Here is an 18,597-nt window from a genome sequence, read left to right as displayed (position 1 = left end):
GTCCCAGAAGTGAAACCAAGACTAAGCTTTATCCAGGTTGGACTGATGGACGCGGCAGCTAGCGTTAGACAAGAAGAGGGGAACGAAGGTGGTCTGTGCCCCTGCAGCCAGGCTCCTCCTCACCAATGTTCAATCCTTCTCTGCCTTAGCCGAGCAGACTGTGTGCTTCCTGGGGCACTGAAGGAGCAGGGGACTGTGGGAAGAGTCTCCTTTGGAGTAATCTCCATTGACCATCTTATTTTCTCCCAAGAGCAGAGCCTGGGTTGAGTAACTGCAGCTTGCAGGGCAGTACGTAGGAGCACAGCTCTCCCATGGACCTGGGCTGTGCCCAAGGTTTCATGGGCAGGTGCTCTCACACTACAGGTTTGTGTGGGGATGGAGGGCGGAGGGGGAGGAAGGTGCTTTGGGCTTGGCACGAGACTCAGCTCCATGGGGATCTTTCAAAAGGATATGCCGGCAAAAGAGAGATTGGTCAAGGTACCACAGGGGCTGAGGGTCCAAGACTCCATGAAGGGGAGCTCCTGCTCTTTTCAACCCACCGTGGCACAGCCCCACGTGAGTCAACCCGTGCCCAGCTGCACGGCCCTTGGACATGATTGACACCAGGGTTCCCGGGTGGACACCAGCTCCAGGGACACAACTGCACAGCATCCACCTCCTCACTGCTGCCCCACACCCTCCCCACCTTGAGCTGACATAGTTCCCAGGGACAGAGCTGCTCTGAGCTCCTTCGCTCCATGCATCCATTAGCCCTCGCTCTCCCCTGCAACACTCCACCCCATCCTGCCCTACATCATGTACCCTCTCATTACCCCAGCCTCCTTTCCACCCCGTCCCAGAACATCCCAGCTCTGTCCTCACCTGGGGGCACCCCACCCTCCACTCCCTTCGTCCTTCATCTATGGCTGAAGTGTCCAGTTCTGGGCCCCCAGTTCAAGAAGGACAGGCAACTACTGGAAAGAATCCAGTGGAGTCTACAAAGATGATCAAGGGACTGGAGCATCTCTCTGGTGAGGAAAGGCTGAGAGCCCTGGGTTTGTTTAGCCTGGAGAAGATAAGAATGAGAAGGGACTTTATCAATGCTGAGCAATATCTGAAGGGCGGGTGGCAAGAGGATGGGACCAGACTCTTCTCAGTGATGCCCAGTGACAGGACAAGGGGCAATGGGCGCAAACTGGGACATGGAAAATTCCATCTCAACATGAGGAAAAACTTCTTTCCTGTGAGGGTGGCAGAACCCTGGAACAGGCTGACCAGCGAGAGTGTGGAGTCTCCTCTGGAGACATTCAAGCCTCACCTGGATGTGTTGCTGTCCAACCTGCTCTGGGTGACCCTGCTTTGGCAGGGGGTTGGCCAAGATGATCTCCAGAGGTCCCTTCCAACCCCTGCCATTCTGTGATTCTGCTCTCTGGGCAGGCGGCCACAAAGTGGCCAGGGACAGTCCCTGTCGCAGGGGTGGGTTTTGCCCCAGGATTTGGGTGACTGTTGAAGCAGGCTGCAGGGCTGGGCCCTGCTCCAGGCTGGTCTGAGCACAGGGAACAGCACTGCAGCTGAGAGCCCGGCCGAGCAGGCAGAGCAGTGCCGGGAATACCAATCAGCGCGGCTTGGACCGGGTGGCTGCCCACACAGCCAGCGCTTTCATCACGCAGGAGATGCACAGCTCGGCTGCCAGAGCCAGCCAGGGACTCAGCCCTGCGCTGCAGAGGGCTCAGCATCCCTCTGTAGCAGGGCCAGCAGACAGTCCATCAGGAGAGACTGATGGGGAGGGGAAAGCAACAGGGAAGGGGGAGGTCACAGCCCGAGCAGAGCAGGGAAGAGATCAGGAGGGAGGGATGGAGAGAAGCAGATACAATTGTGAAAGAAAAGAGGGAAGAGTGGGGGGAAAAATCAAGAAGTCCCCCAGATCCAAGCTAGGGAAACCTGTGTTCATCATGGACCAACACTGGCTCCAAGGGCATCAGGCAGGGGAAAGCCTGGGGGTCGGAGAAGCGAGAGGAAGAGGAGGGCAGGGAGGAATGAGCAGCATCTGGCTTAGTAGGATGGGAAGAGGGGAAATGGCCAGAGATGAGAGCCACCCAGGCAGCCAAGCCCAATGTGAGGAGCCCCAGGCAGGTAGCACAGGCTGGGTGAGCCTTCAGGGGAGCAAAGGATGAGGTCCCAAGTGCTGGTGGGGTCGGGGATTGTCAGGCAGGAGAGACCCGATGCTCTCCTTGATGGGCTACGGAAGTAAGCGCCACTGCCTCCTTGCAGACGTGCTGCTTATAGAGGAGTCATCACCTGCCCAAGGCTGGACGCTATGAACACCCCGCTGTCACCTCCCGCCGCGTACAGGCTGTGTACACCCCACTGTCACCACTCCACACAGTACGGCTTGCACATAACACTGTGCCCCCTTTTACTGTGGTACTGGCTGCATAGCCCCCCATGCCTCCTCCTGCAGCACACACCCCTCTTCCACCTCCTCGGAGGACAAGGCTTGTACCCTTCTCTGTGCCACCTCCTCCCAGAGGAGACACAGGCTGCATCCCTCCGCATCACCGACCCCTGCCGCACAGCCTGTACATGTCCCCCTGCCACAGAGACCCCCGTGCCACCCCTCCATGGAGTGCAGGCTGTGAGCACCCCGCTGCCACCTCCCACACATGGAACGCGGGCTGAGCACACCCCGCTGTCACCTCCCCCTGCAGCACAGTCTGCGCACACCCACGCCATCCCTGGCTGCACAGATTGTACCATGGGGTTGTTCATCTTCCATGGCTGAAGCTCATCGTTTTTGAGGTCCCAAATGCCCCACAGGGCAGCCCTCCCCACCATAAACCTAAGTCCCCCAGCACAGACCTGCCAGGAGCCACCACACAATCCTGTCTTGCTCCTGCAGTTCTCAGCATCCTCACCAGCTCCCCACAAGCTAGCACGGAGTATGCCCCACTCCTCACCCCCTCTTGCGCTCCCCCAGCTCCCACCAGTGCCCCATTGATGCTCACAAGCCACTGGGCATTCCCAGTTGTTTTTGCAGAGCCCAGTCACTCTTCCCAGCACAGCTGGGGCTCAGCCCCCTGGACCTCGCTGCCACGTTCCTGCATTCAGTCTCTGCACCCCAGAGCCACCTCCGAACCAAGTGCAGTCAATCCCGGGAGCAGGATCTCATTTACAGTGCCTGGGAACTGCTCCCAGCACAGTGTCTTTCTGAAACTGGGAAAAAACAGGGCAGGTCCCCCATGAACCCTCAGCTCCATCTGCAGCTCATTTCTGGATCCGTTTATCAGCTCATTCCACGTGAACGACCTTGAGAAAAATTCACTGACCCAGGACAGTAGGAGACTTTCCCAGACATCTGCCAACACCTAAACCTGCAATTTATGGAGACTCTAAGCTAAATTCTAAACCAAGACAATTTCATTCTGTCCATTACAGTTACAATATTACTCTTCCCTCCCCCCCGCTCCCCCCTGCAGAGAGTAATTAATACTGCGCCGTGCTCACAAGCCTGCAGGCAGGTGCAGGCACCTCTGCTGAGCTCGCAGTAGCTCGCTGAAGTTAACATCACTCCAGCCAGCTCCTCAGCTGGTAGGGGGCTGTAAGGACCCGGGGCAGTCTCGGGTTTGTGTAGCCGGGAAAAGATCTAGAGGTGCCCCCTTCCTCAGCCCTGGTATAAAAAAAACCCAAAGGATGGAGCTTGAGAGATAGATAGGTAAAATAAAAAGAGATGCTTCCCACGCCAGCATCTGAGAGGTGTTGTTCTTGCCCCAGGTTCATCAAAGAGCTGCCGAGGACAAGGAAAGAAGGGAAACTTTTCTCAGAAAGTTCCCAAAGGGAAGCAGATATCAAGACTGAGCCAAGCCCCCAGACTGCCCTGCCCAGCCCTTCAGGGACTAGTTATTTAGGTGGTTGCTGGTGTCTCCTTTCCTCCTCTGCAGCCATCGCATCTCCCTGCAGGTCCCAGCCCTGCCTGCCTAGGAGGCCCAGACACTTCCTGGACAGTTCAAGATAAAACCTTATGCTGTTAGCAAAACAAACTAGGAGGCTGTGAGAGCCAAGGCTGGCACAGGGATGAAACCACCAAAGCCAGAACCACTGGTTTCCCCGGATGATCTAATCTCTCCCAGCGCCAGGGCTCCTCTCTCTCCAGCAGCCTGGTGTGGCCGGTTGGAGTCCCTGGGGAAGAGGTGAAGCTGGCGTGACAGGGGCAGGGATGTCTGCCCCAGTTTGAAAGAAAAACCATGAGAAAGAAGAAGGGGTGGCCGGGTAGGGGGTCCTGGAGATGCAATGCTTGGCTGGAGGGAGGGGGGTGTAGGACGGCCCCATCCAGGGCCTGGGGAAGGGGTGCTGTGCTGCTCCTGCCTACCAGGATCCATCCTCTCTCCAGCGCACTGGAGATAAGAGCCTGGGGAAGCCCCACGGCAGCAGCATTGCCCCCAGCCTGCCCACCAGGAGGGGCAGAGCTAGATTTACAGGTCACGTGGCCGCCTGTCTCCATCACCCTCCCGCAGCCCCACTGCCGCCTGCAAGCCTGCCTGGGAGGACCTCTCCTGTGCTGCGAGGGTGCCCATCACATCCCGGGGTGGGGGAGCACGTTTGCTTTGGGTGCTTTCCCCCTGGCGCTGCTGACGCACCAAGGCTCCATCTGCAACCATGTACGTCCTCATTCCAGCACTGCGGTGGGTGAGAGGCAGGCGTCTTCCAGCCCTCACTGGCAGGATTTGGGTCATGCTAGCCAGGCACCACATGGAAGGGACTTGCTCCTCCACACACTTGGCTTTGGGACATGGGTGGGACTCAGAAGGGCGTGGGCATGAACCAGGAGAAGCAATGCATGGGGGTATTGGGGTAGAAGAAAGGTGAGATGGCTGCTTTGTGACACACATGTACATGTGTATGTGTATGTACATGCATGTGCTGTGAACCATGTCTTGCAGAAAGCTGTCTCCTTAGAGGGCCAGGCCCTCTGGAGATGGGAGATGTCAATCTGGGAAGGAAGGGGTTGATACCATGAGGCCTCTGGACTAGCCATGCTGGGGCATGGTGGAGGACTTGTGGAGGTAGCTAGCCCACGTGAGCATCACTTCTGGGCGCTGCGGTGCCTGGGTGCTCCAGTGGCTGGGGACATGGAAAATATGCCTGGGAAATTGCTGGGAGCAAGAGCATCTTCAGGGGGCAGCAGGGAAAATAAGGCACAACCGGTCAAAAATAGAAAACTTTATTGAAGTAAAATCCAACAGGGCAGCTGAGCTCAGCCCCACGGCAGGAGCCCAGCCTGCCGCTTACCAGGGTACAAAGAAGGGAGCAGGGGTCTCCACAGGGCACAGAGGGCACAGCACAGTGGGGGAGTGGGTGGTCCTCACCCATGGGGCCCCAGGAAGAAGGCAAAGCCGCTCGTCCCCCCTCCGCCTCCCTAGCTATTTAAGGATAGACCAGACAGGCGCCAAAGCAGAAACGTGGTGCAAGCTAACTGGCCATAGCCTGAGGAAAGAGGGTTCTGCAAGCTCTGGGCTCATCCCACGACCTCCTGGGAGAGCTCCAAGCTCCAGCGCACACCAGCGAGCAGCCCTTCCTGGTCTGCAGCCAAGACCTACCTCTGCCCTGCCCCACACACAGCAGAAAACCCCAGTTAGACCAAGAGCAGTGACCCGACCGCAGCACGCAGCAGAGACCCCAGTGCCCCGTTCCTCCAGCCCCGACCATGAGACCCAGCCCCGGCACACAGCCAGACCCATTCCACCCAGAGGAAGCTCCCTGGCCACCCGGATCCACTCTCCTCCTCCTCTGCGGCTGCAGCATGGCTCCTGCAGAGCCGTAGCTCCGGGCCCCCACGCTCATACTAAGGGAAGCACGGTTTCTTACCACGCTGGCTATGGCAGAGGGCCCAAGCCTGGGGGAAGCCCAAGCCTAGGCCTGGGAAAAAGGCAGAGCTTTGCTTCTCCACCCAGCCCCACCTGCCTGGGCAGCCACAGCGGGTGCAAAACTCCCTTTTTGGGCAGCTTTGCACAGGGATGGTGAAAGGTTCAGCCGCACTAGCAGAGCCAGGCTGGCAACAGCAAGGCTAGTGCCTTCCTTGCTGCTCCCCGGACAGGGGCAGGGCTGGGAACCCAGAGCTGTGGCAGGAGCAGGACCAGTCTCTCCTCCCCACCAGTCAGCCGAAGCAGAGGGATGGATGGGAGGGTGGACGTTGCCCTCCTCCCTGCTCTTAGAGCCGGTCTCCAAAGGGGACCCATGCGGGTGGGATTCCCTCCCCAGCTCCCCAGAGATCCACATGCAGAGGCACATGCACGCAGCACCCTTCACATCACCATCACCCAGGCAGCGCCGCCAGGACCCAGCCCTGGGCGCTCTGACAAGGGCTCTGACAGTCTTTGGCCTCTCCCCACCCCTGCCACCACCCCCATTCCCTCCCCACCCCACGACCAGGCTTCGTGGCTCGGCTCCGGGGTAGTCCTCTGCCAGCCCCCCAGGGCCACGCATGCGGGGCTGGGGGCCAGTCCACGCTTACTCCCACACCTCTGTCCAGATGGCTCCCCGGTGCAGCGGGGGGGCCGCTGCCGGCCTCAGGATGAGCTCTCCTACCTGCTTGTTGGTGTATTTCTGGGGATTGGTGCGGTAGCTGTAGTCCGAGTACTGCTCGGAGCCCGTCGAGTTGTTGTCCCCGGTGCCAACAAAGGTGTTGGTGGCCGGCAGGTCCTGCACCACTTGGTGCTTCTTGGAGGCAGAGGGCGACTGAGGCTGCAGCTGGATGGAGGGCAGCGGCGAGTTGGAGCGGTAGTGGCGACCCAGGTCTGGGCTGCCCGGTGGGTAGTTGAGGGGCAGGTGGATGCGGGGGCTGTCGCTGACAGAGTCGTTCATGAGGTTGAACTTGAGCGATTTCTGCAGCCCTGTCTCCTCCTCATCCTCCGTGGGCTTGGGTGGCTTCGGGGACTTGCTTTTCTTCACCTTGCTCTTGCTCTTACTGCTCTTGCTGGCCTGCTTGGGTGCGTACAGGTCCTTGGTCTCCTTCTTACCTGCCTGGTAGCCACTCTTGGCCTCCCGCTGCCGGCAGTAGCGCACCAGGACAACCAGCACGATGACCAGAGTGACAGCCACGATGCCAGCAATGACTCCGAAGAGGATGTTGCTTCGCTGCTTGCTGCGCTCATATTCAGGGTCTCCGGCGATGTCTATGTCGAGTGGTGTGTCCAGACTGTGCCCCACCAATGTGTCCAGCAGTGTGCGGTTGGCCAGCGTCTCATTGACGTAGAAGTGCACCAGTGCCGTGCCGTGCCGTGAGGGCTTGCCTTTGTCATTGACACGCACTACCAAGCGGTGCAGGCCATGGTGTTTGCGCAAGATCTCCTTCTCCAAGGTGATGTCTCCACTGTGTGGGGAGATCTGGAAGAGCTCAAAGGGGTTGCCTCCTGTGATGCTGTAGGTCAGCTCTGCGTTGACGCCAGAGTCAATGTCCTCCGCCTTGACTTTGCTCACCTGCTGGCCAGGGCTGGTGTGGGGCAGGATGTGTTTGTAGGTGGCATTGGAGGGTGAAGTGATGAAGGGGGCATTATCATTCTCATCCAAGACGTTGATAGTCACCCCCACATAGGCAGACCTGGGAGGATCCCCACCATCCACCGCCTTGAGTCGGAAAGTGTACGTGCTCTGCTGCTCCCGGTCAAAAGAGATGCTGGAGAGGATGGTTCCAGTGCCATTCTGGATGACAAAATCTCCGTTGTCTTGCTCCACCGACAGCTGGATGCGGGCATTTTCTCCTTTGTCAGCATCGATCACCGTCACCATACCCACAGGGCTGAGGGGCGGCATGTTCTCCATCACTGAGAAGTTGTAGCCGCTCAACATGAACTTAGGGTCGTTGTCATTCCTGTCCATGACGTTGATGGCCACAGATGCTGTGCCCTTGAGGCTGGGGCTGCCCTTGTCTGCCGCCACCACCAAGAACTCATAGCGCTCCCGTTGCTCTCGGTCCAGCACTGCCTTCACCCGGATCTCCCCAGAGTCGGGGTCAATGGTGAAGGAGCCCTTGGAAGAGGGGTCCGTCACCAGGGAGTAAACCAGCTTGGCGTTTGAGCCACTGTCAGCATCAGTGGCACTCACCTCCATCACCAGGTCATCAGGCTCGTTGTTCTCGGGGAAGGCCACCTCAGTGAAACTCTGGCTGAAGACAGGCGCGTTGTCATTCACGTCCATCACCTGCACCTTCAAAGAGTTGGTGCTGGAGAGGGGTGGGTTCCCCGAGTCCACCGCCACAATCTCAATGGTGTACTCCTTCACCGACTCATAGTCCAGTGGCGTGGTGGTCTGTAGGAAGTATTTCTTCTTGCTGTCACTCCCCGTTTCACTAGCTTGCCGCAGCTGGAATGGGACATCACCAGCCACCACACAGGTCACCACAGCATTTTCACCCTCATCTCGGTCGGACACCTGCACCAGAGCTACTGCTGTCTCTACTGGCACGTCCTCCGAGATGTTTGCCATGCCATCCTGGTGGGTGACAAGCCCAATGCCCCGTATCTCTATGGAGGGTGCGTTGTCATTCATGTCCTTGATGGTGACCACCACCTGGGTGCGGGCGCTCTTGGGGTTAGCCCCCTTGTCCTTGGCCATGACGGAGAACTTGAGGATGTTGACGTCCTCACGGTCGATGGGCCCCTGCACGGTGATGAGCCCGGTGGTGCGGTCCAGGCGCAGCAGCCGGCGCACCATGTCCGAGGCTTGATGGAAGGAGTAGTCAATTTCAGCGTTGGCACCTTGGTCCGAGTCATTGGCTTTCACCTGTGGGATGGAGGGAGAAATGATGAGCAGAAGGGCAAGGCGGTGTGAGCCCCTCTGCAAACTGCTGTGCTGCCTGCTGCAGCCTCCTCTGGGGACGGCTCAGGGGGAAAAAACCAGGATTTCCTCTTCTGGGGCCAAGGACTATGGGGCAAAGAGCCTGGGACCGGCAGAGCAGCTGGGAGCGGCCCTCCGGCAGGGAGGCTTCTCCTTGCTCTTCCAGTGAAACCGGCTGGGCCGGTCAGCCGCATTCCCCTCCACGCTCCCCTCCTGGCCAGCTGCAGCACGCAGGGAATCCTCCGGGAACCCTTGCCAACCCTTGCTGCCACAACCCAGGCAGAAGAGTGGAGGGACAGCTCTGGCTGCACCCGGTCTGCAAAAACCCTCCCTAAAGAGGGGCTGGAGCAGCTGCCAGGCCAAGGTGAGGATGAGGAGGAGGGAAGGGAGGATGTGCAGAGCTGCAGCAACTCCATTCCAGTGTTCAGGGATGCAGCCAAGTGGGGACTGAGGCTGCCTAAACTCTGCACGGCATCAGCCATCCCTACCCGCTCATCAGGAGCTCTACATTCGCATAAACCTACCTCTACGCCTATTATTTGCTTTCTAAAGAAGATGAGGTTTGTCTAACATTTGCCTCCCTAATCGGCTCTCCGAGCTGCCTCTTCTCTGCACCATTTGCTGCTCCGCCGTTATCTTGCTCAGCAGATTTGGATGGAGAACGAAAGTTGTTAAATGTAAATTCCACCTTTTACCTCCACTCACAAAAAAAAGCGGAAGTCATTTTCCCCCTGAAAGATAAAAGCTGAGCAATGGCAGCAGCGGCAGCGTCTCAGCCCATTCTCCTCCCGGCCGCACGGCTCCCTTATCTGCTTCCAACTTCCATTCTCTTAACAGTGAAAAATGAATTCTTAAAAAATTCACATAAGAATTAGCCAGCAGATGAGAGCTGGCTGCGCTCTGCTTATTAAGATGGCAGCTGCAGATAAACAGATGTCAGCTACTATCATCTCAATGCCCCCTCCAAGCCAAATCCACCGAGATCCATCCCCTCGGGCTCCCTGGGCCAGTTTGCGCTGCTGCCTGAGACAGGACAGAGCCACTGGACCCTGCAGACAGCAGAGCACCCCCAGAGTCACGGGCAGCCCCCCTGGGATGGGCAGCAGGGATGCTGCCTGCCCCCCATCTCCTGCGAGAGCCAGAGTTTCCATGGAGTGGCCAAGGGAATGCAACTTATGAAAGGGTCTATGTCTTGTCTGTGGGCAGCATTGAGACCAGCCTGGCACAAAGCCAGGCTCCGCATGGACCTCGGGTCCCAGCCCTCCCTGTAGCCCTCCCCATAACCTGGAGCCTTGCTCCTGCACACTCGCCGGCACTGCCGCTGCCCCTCAGTCACGTCCTGCAGCCCCAGCTCTGGCTGCACCTTCCTGCCCATCCTCTCCAACCTCATTTTAGCAGATGTGACATTCCAGGGACCTGCCTGGCCGCTGGGCCCTGGTGATACTGTGGGCTCCTATAGCTTGCAACCCTTCTAGGGTCTCTCCTCCCCTGAAGCACTGTGGCAGCAGGTGGCCATATAAATGGTCCCTGAGCTGTCCCTGCTGCAAACAGGCAGGAAAGAAGCCCCTGCACTCACCTGGAGGACAGAGTGTCCCATGGGGCTGTTTTCAGAGAGTTCTGCCTCATACAGGGCCTTCTCAAACTTGGGTGCATTGTCATTCATGTCCAGGATGGTGATGCGAAGCAGGGCACTGCTCGCCCGCGGAGGGTTGCCTCCATCCTGCACCTTGATGGTCAGGTCATAGGAGTCCCACTGTTCCCGGTCCAGGTTCCCCATGACAATCAGCTGCGGCTGCTTCTCATCCTGATCCTCCGCCACTTGCAGCCCAAAGAGGTCCTGGGCCTCAGGACCAGCAGTCAGCTCGTAGGAGGCAACACCATTTGGACCCGAGTCCCGGTCCATAGCCAGGGGTATGGGGAAGAGTGTCCCGATGTTGGTGTTTTCGGGGATGGACAAAGTGAGAACGGGTGAGGCAAAGTTGGGGGTGTTGTCATTGATATCAAGCACCTCTATCTGTCCCTCAAGCAGACGCGGGCTGCTGTTCAAGATCAGGTCAGTGATGGACACTTCGAACTCCAGGTAGCAGGGCTCTCCGGGCAGGAGGTGCTGGCAGTCACGCAAGCTCTCCCGGTCAATGGAGGTCTCTGTGGTGTAAATGTCCCCAGTCTTGCCATCTACACGTAGGTACGGGGCCCCCACTTCCAGCTTGTAGAGATGTCCCACATCTGGGAAGCCATAGTCAGAGGCCAGGCTCCCTATGAGGGTGTTGGGGGGTTGTTCCTCCTGCACTTTGTAGACCACACGTGTCCCAGAGACCAGGGCAGGGAGCTGGAAGAGGAGCCACAGGCCCAGGCAGGATGCCAGCGGTTTCATCCTGCGCTGCAGGGGAGCTGGAAGGAGACACAGACACTGGAGGTTAGGCAGATCCGGGCCCCTGGGACCGCTCTGCCCCATCCCTCTTCCCTGGTGCATCCCTTTTGGTGCATCCCCTGTGCCCTTGGGACTTCACATGGTCCCAAAACAGCACCCGAAAAGGAAGGGACCTCAAGGGCTCGCCTGGCAGAGCTGGCCCCAGCCTTGGTCTCCTGGCAGCCTCCACAAGCAAGTGCCCGGGAAGACCGGTCCCGACTTGTAAAAGTTCCTGCAACGCCCTGCTTGAGTGAGCAACCCAGTCATTGAAACCTCAGCCCTGGCTTCCTGTCACTTGCAGGAAGCCACTCCTGCCACTGTCCACCCTCTTTGTCACCACGCAAACCGGAATTAGACCCAAGGAGGCACACTAGCAGGGTGGACTGCACGCAGCCTGCTGCCAGCAACCTGATGGGAGCTGGCCAGGGTCAGACAGCTTCTCACCACGGAAACACAGGAGCATTGTGTGCCACGCACTACAGGGGCACTGCCTGCCATGCACGGCGGGGACACAGAGGCACTGCATGTGTCTGCCAGCCCTACGGAAACAGGAGCACCAAAAGCAGGGCAGGGGCTCTGCCTGCTCTGCAGGGATGTGGGGCCGCCACCCATCCAGCACTGCAGGGATATGGGGCACTGCAGGGATGCAGAGCTGCCACCCACCAGGCACTGCAGGGACACAGAGCACTGCAGGGATGCAGTAATACCATCCATCCATCACCACAGGGACATGGGGCACTGCAGGGATGCAGAGCTGCCACCATCCAGCACTGCAGGGATGCCACGCACCAGGCACTGCAGGGACACAGGGCACTGCCAGGACATAGAGCTACCTCCCGTCCATCACTGCAGGGACACAGGGCACTTCCTGCACTGCAGGAATACCTCCCATCCATCACTGCAGGGACACAGGGCACTGCCACAGCAGGGACAGAGCAGCACTGCCCTCTCTGCAGTGCTGACAGGACAGCACTGCCAGCCTCACACTGTCAGATGTGAAGGCACCACCCATCCAGCACTGCAGGGGTGCAGGAGCCCCGGGCATCCTCATCCTCCATCCTGCACTGCACGCAGGGCACTGCAGGGATGCAGGACCCTGAGCATCCTCCATCCTGCACTGCACGAGGGGCACTGCCATCCACCTGTGCCCCTCACAGAACAAGGGGGCACTGCCCACCCCTGTATTAGAGGGATGCAGACTCACTGCCCACCCTGCACAGCAGAGCAGACATACCCCAGCGGGCAGACCCTATGCCTTCCTGGCACTGCACAGCCCCTGCACACTGTGATGGGAGGCACAGCATCTCCCCTCTGCCGCACAGTCACTAGGCAACCCCACACCCTGCGCCAGCAAACACTGTTCCCTTCCCTCGCTGCAGACACACTGTTCCTTCCCATTCCCTCCCACTCCAGGCTGGGACACTGCATGCACGCACTGAGTGCCTGCCAGTGTCCACCCCACCCGCTGCAGAGGCAGTGACAGAAGTACTGCCCCCCTGCATTGCAGAGACACACACTGCACACGCTGCATCACAGGCATCCAGTCACTGGAAACCTTCTTCCAGTGTGCACACATCACAGAGGTGCATTGCCAGCCCCGTAGAGACTGTCCCCTTCTGCGCCCTGTCACCAAGCCTCTGCCTGGTGCTGTGCTTGGCCACCAGCTTTTCCATTGCCCGCCTTCCATTCTGGGAACACACCTTCCTCCTCCAGCATCCAAGAGCACCCACGCAGCTTCTGCTGAGCCGTGAGCATGAAGGGGAGCAGCCCAGCTCACCCGCACCCCAGAAGCCCAGTGGCTGGATGCCCTAAAATCAACAGGCAGAAGCATCTGCCACGGCCCCGCAGCAGCAACAACCTTCTCTCATCACTCCCATCACTCCCTCTCTCCATACTGGAGGTGAGCGCTCCTCCACCATCCACGTTGCCACACAGCAAGTGTCCAGTTCCTGGTTCCCCTGGCATTGTACAGGTCCTCAACAAGTGGAACATCCTGAACTGTCCATCCTTGGCAGTTCCCACAAGCCAGCAGCTCCCAGTCCCACCACCCCTCCTGCTTCCCCACAGATGAGTGCCTCAGCGGTGGCACGGAGAGAGAAGCTCTCCATCCGCAGGTGAAAATATATCTCTGTTTCTGGAGATGGAACTACGGTCCTGAAGCCTAGCTTGACTCTGCTCCCTTGTCCTGCAAGCATCCTTCATGCAGAGAAGAGGGATTTCCACCTTGCCGAGGACATGCATAAATGTCCAGACGGGTGCTGTGGGAAGATACCTCTGAGATACCTCCTGTATGTCCTCAGGAGGAAGTGAAGAGGCAAACAAGACTTCCTCCTTCCTCCATCACTGCACAGGGCTGAGGATGGAGGAGGTAAGGGACTGAGCAGAATCATAGAGCATCTCTGCATCAATACAGGCGAAACCCAACAACGCATGAACACACACACGCATGTGTCTATGTATCTGCCTGTGCACCTGCCAAGAACATGACTGTATGTCTGTAGGAAGAACCATACGTGTGCACACGTGTCCTAGCAGGGTGTGCAGTTATGCAACATGTGTGCGTGCACTGCGAGGAGCACACCCGTGCCTGCACCAGGGGCACGACTTTGCCTTCCTGCCCTGAGCAGGATGTGTGTGCACCCAGACGCGCGTGCGCCTGTGTGGGCACTATTTTACCTCAAACCAGGACACCTTGTCATCACTGCCTGTGCATGTGTGTGATGTCACCTCACGCAGGGGTACTAGCGTGTGCTGGGACACGCATGTGCCTGCCCACAGCACGCGTGTGCGCTCACACCGGATCCTTTCCACACATCCACCTGCTTTCACAGCGTGCCTGAACCTGCACTGAGCTTCATCACCCTGTTCCCTGGCGATCCCTTTGGAAGTGGCCGAGTGGCAAGGACAGGGAGAAGGGGAAGACCTGGGAAGGTGCTTCCAGAGGATGGCCCTGCCGGAAGAGGCACCCGTGCCCGTTGCCAGTCTGTTTGCCCAAGCCTGTTTGTACTAGGCTGGGCCGTGATGGCCGATGACGTAGTGCTGTCCTGACTAAGCCTTGACGTGAGGTGAAAGAATGCAGGTAAAGGTGAAAGTCCCAACGTTGGGGCGATGCCTCACATGGCCCTGAGCCAGGAGGGAGCTGGAAACGCCAGGAGAAGGAGGAAGGGAGTCACCCAAGGGTGGCCAGCACCCATGATTTCTCCTCCAATAAAGGGGCTGGAGCCTGAACCCAGGCCCCATTCCCGCAGGTGAAGGAAACTCCCAAAGGAGGGAGGCTGGAGGAAGAGAGGGGTTGGGAAGCCGAGTGGGACCATTGCCCCACAAGGGATTGCCAGCGGGCGCGAGGGGCCCCGGGTTTACCGGGGTAAGGAATCCTGTTTGATGCCTTGGGGTGCGAATGACACAGCGCAGACGTGAGAGCCCAGAGCTGGGCGTGAAGAGGAGGAGAAGGAGGAGGCGGAAGCCTCCACCACCAGGGAAAAGCACGTCTGTGCAGGAGACAGAGGCTTCCCAGGGGCCAGTCCAAGGCATCGGACTATTTTCCCATGGGATCTAAGGACTATCCCACACTTTCTTCTCCAGTGCCAGGCACCTTTTTCCGACCGGCTGGCAGAGCACAGAGCACTTAAAAATAAAAACCCCTCCCAAAACAACTATTCCTCCGCACACACAATTCTCCCCACGGGGAGAGTGTGAGAGAGACTGAACCACATGAGAGAGGCGTTAGTCACGCTGCTTAATGCATGACTGGGAAGCTCTCAGAGGACAGTAGCATGCAAAATCCTACAGAATTCAGGCACCCGCACCCACCCCCCCAAAAAAAAACCCCAACAAACCACCACACAGCACCCTAATAAGAGAGGTTATAAAGCGCTGAGAATTTAAGCAACTGCTTGAACAAGCCTTTGCTCCCTGTGATTCCCACAGCCCCTTGGCCCCGTTCCACAGAAGGCAGCACCGCCCCAGGAACGGGCACCAAAGTCCACCCTCTTATTGCTCCCAATGGCTGATTGCATGGCTCAGACCCATGCTTACAAGTCTATCCAAACCCTGCACTGAGCATACAAGTGCTAATCCCCCCCCCCCCCCAACCTCTATACCCCCTCTCCCGAGCTCTGCTCTGATGCTCAGAGCTGGAGCAACATCCCAGCAAGCAGCAAATGCTAAACACGGCTCCACTCCACACGAGGGGCTGAGATCAAGGACCATATTGTCCCAAAACTGGCCACCGATGTTGAGTCCTGCATCAAAGGCATGGATGGGGCTGAATCCTGGGCATTTTATTGCATGTGCCACGGTTTCCTTCAGCTCCGGCTGCCACTGCGGCTGCTCAGCATTTATGCAACCAGGGCCCAAACTCCCCGAGCCAGAGCACCCCACGAGGAGGCACCCCACTTGCCTGTGAACAGCCTTACCCCAAAATCTTCTCTTAGGAGCTGCACGGTGATGAAAAGAGGGTGAAGCCTGGGGCCCTCCCTCCTCCTGCCTTCTTCCCCACATCCTTTCCAACTCCAGCAGCCAGCAAGCCCAGGGCGGCAGTCCCCATCCTCCCACCCCGGGGGGTCGCCCCCAGCCCCTCTGAGATCCTGCAGGCTCCTGTCCTCCCCCTTCCACCATCATGCTCGCCATCCCGGCCTGGAGGAAGGTAAAAATATAGCGGGCCTCAAACACCCAGCCCGGGCCGCAGGGAGCCAGCAGCAGTGACAGCGGCTCTCCTTCAAGACCGCAGCCCGGAGGACCTGGGGGGAGCCTTGGGGAAGGGGGATAAGGCACCCCCTACCTCGCAGGGTGCCGGGGAGAGCCGCGGTTCCGGACCCCCACCCGCCCCCGCCGGCGGGGGTGGGAGGATGGAGGCCGGGCTCCGCTCCCCGGCCCCCGGCGGGGCTGCCCGGGCTCAGGCTCCCGCAGCACCGGGCACCGCCGGCTCCGGCCACTGGAGCTCCCCGGCGAGCCCCGGGGAAAGAACGGGGCGCCTTCCGCCTCCCCGCACACACACCGCACACACAGACACATACACGCACCCACGCAGCCACCCGCGGAAAACACACGGGAGCCGCTCCCCGGGCACCGGCTTCACACTCGCGTCCAGGCAGGGAAACGGGGATTTTCTAAGGCACAGGCACGCACACCCCTCTGTAACACACACCAACACACACCCCCGCTCCCCGCACACACACGCAGCCCGCTCCTCGACACGCACGCCATTCCTTTGACCCAAAGCCCAGCGGCACACGCAGGGACACCCCCGCCACGGACACGCAGGGGTGTTACACCTGCTAGACCCCTTCGCCCCGCTCCTCTCTCTCTCACACACACACACTAACACACACACACACACAGAGAGCCCTGCTCCGGGCACCCAGCGCTCGCCCCGGCTCCCAGAACACCCGCAACTTCTCCCGCTCCCACGCACCAGCGCACCCCGAGCCGCGCTCACACCCCGGCCGCGCACACCCAAGGGTGGATGGGGTACAGGACACCCACCCACAGCCACCCCCCGACGGGGAAGAATAAAACCACTCTCACCCCGACACAGCCACGCACCCACGGCCACCCCACGCCGCCCACCGCCACTCCACGCCGCCCACCCTGCCCCGCGCCGCTCCGCGCCGCTCCGCACAACAAGTGGCAGCGCCGGGCGGGAGCGGTAACCGCCCGCCACCGCTGCCCGCCGAGCTCCGCGCCCCGCTGCCGCCGCCCGCGCAGCCCAGGGCGGAGAAGCGCGGAGAGGCGCGGAGGGCAGCGGGGATGCTCACCAGTGCCGCTCCCGCCGCCACCCGGCCCCGAGCTCCCGCGCAGCGGCGAGGTTCCAACCCGGGGCATCCCGCACCGCTCCGCAGCTCTCCGCGGCCGCGGGATCCCGGCCCTGCCGCAGCTCTTACTTGGATGCGGACGGCGTTGCTCTCCGTGCCGGCCCCTTGCGCGCTCATCCAGCGGCGGCTGCATCGCCTCTTCCCCGCCGGGACCGGGCTCCCCCCACCCCCCCGGCTCCTCTGGATCGTTATCCACGGATGGAAACCAAATTTAAAAAAAGAAAAAGAAAAAGAAAAAAAAAGGGGGGAGGGTAAAAATAAAAAGTCCCGTGGGAACCACCCCCCCTCCCCCGGGCCGGGGCTGCGGCTCCTCCGGCGGAGCGGCGGCGGCAGGGCTGGCGGCAGCCCCGGTGGGCAGCTCCGTCCGTGCCCGCCTCCGTCCCTCGGTGTGTGTGAGGATGTGCAAGGGAAGCGCAGCGCAGGCACGGCCCCTTCCCACCCCCCTCGCTTTCCCCGCTGCCTCCGCCTCTCGCCGCCACCACGGGGAGGTGGAGCTCCGGCTCCTTATCAGATCCCCAGCCCCAGCCGGGCCGGGACGAACGGGCATCGGTAACCGGTCAGAGCCACCCTCCCGGCTCCAGGCTGCGGACACCGTGCTAAGCCCCATAGCGGTGGAGAAGGGAGGGGTCCCCGCAGCCCCCCGGGACCCCTTTACACCAGGGACCCCTTTGCTCACGTGAGGGACTGGTCTCCCCTTTTGCTCCCCTCCCAGTGCTCTCATTCATTCATTCATTCATTCATTTCTTTTTACATCCGGTAAAAAGACATTTCTTCACACCCCTGCAGCCCCTGCAGCGGGAAAGAGGGCTCGGCCAGCAGTGCACCCCACTGTGCTAAGGCAAGGGACCCCTCTGTGTGAGAGACCCCACCAGGGGGGCTGTGCCCACGCCTCCTCGGATCCCCCCCCAGCCAAGGGGGGCTCCTGGCTACAAGGGGGGCTACAAGCCTTGGCTCCAGCAGCCCTGCCCGGGTGAGGTAGTGTCACCAGGAAAAGCAACTGTCCCCTCCTGCCACACCTGGGTGAATCATGGTTTCATTGCAGGGTGTCGGGACTTGGGAGCAGAGAGCACCTTTGAGCTCCCAAAGTCACCTGCAAGCTCCTGGATGCCCTTGGCGTGCCTTTGCAAGCTGCGCTACCTCAGCTGGGACCACACTCGCCCCGTGGGACCTCGGATGGGCGAGCACAGGTCCCTGGGGGATTGGGGACAGCATGCTCCAGGGGTGCCCCTTCCCTCGATGCCTCTACTGGCCTCTGTGTTCCTGCAAGAAGAGACAGTGCTCCCTGCCAGCAGGCTGGATCTGCAGCCTAGCCCTGCCAAAGGCCTCAAGCGCTCCCAGCTGGAGATGCTGGGGTCTCTCTCAGCAACCTGTGAGGAGTCGGGCACCCCACGGGTGCCGCAGGCCCCCCCCCCAAAGCAGCACCTTCCTTCTCAGTGGGTTGCAGTGTGGATTTCTTGCCAGGATGCTGGAAAGCCCTTTCTGCTTTGCTGCAGCAGCGTGAGGATGGGAGCGTTGCTTCCTGCTGAGCTACGCCGACCTGTTGCGCAGCTCCCTTCGCCGCACACA

General features: G+C 59.9%; 1 protein-coding gene across 1 annotated transcript; it reads right to left on the bottom strand.

Annotated features, from left to right (window-relative positions):
* Positions 1-6,483: 6,483 nt before the first annotated feature.
* PCDH1 (protocadherin 1) lies at positions 6,484-17,164 on the bottom strand. Its single transcript, XM_074156259.1, has 3 exons — positions 17,101-17,164; positions 10,385-11,199; positions 6,484-8,754 (listed from the first exon to the last, which is right to left on the bottom strand). Exons 1-3 carry the CDS (start codon positions 17,162-17,164, stop codon positions 6,484-6,486), a joined length of 3,150 nt encoding a protein of 1,049 aa, XP_074012360.1.
* Positions 17,165-18,597: the final 1,433 nt, after the last annotated feature.

This window comes from Numenius arquata, chromosome 11 (assembly GCF_964106895.1).
Source record: "Numenius arquata chromosome 11, bNumArq3.hap1.1, whole genome shotgun sequence".
In the NCBI taxonomy this organism is placed as follows: domain Eukaryota; kingdom Metazoa; phylum Chordata; class Aves; order Charadriiformes; family Scolopacidae; genus Numenius; species Numenius arquata.
Note: the sequence above shows the minus strand (reverse complement) of the source record. Positions and strands in the feature narration are given on the sequence as shown.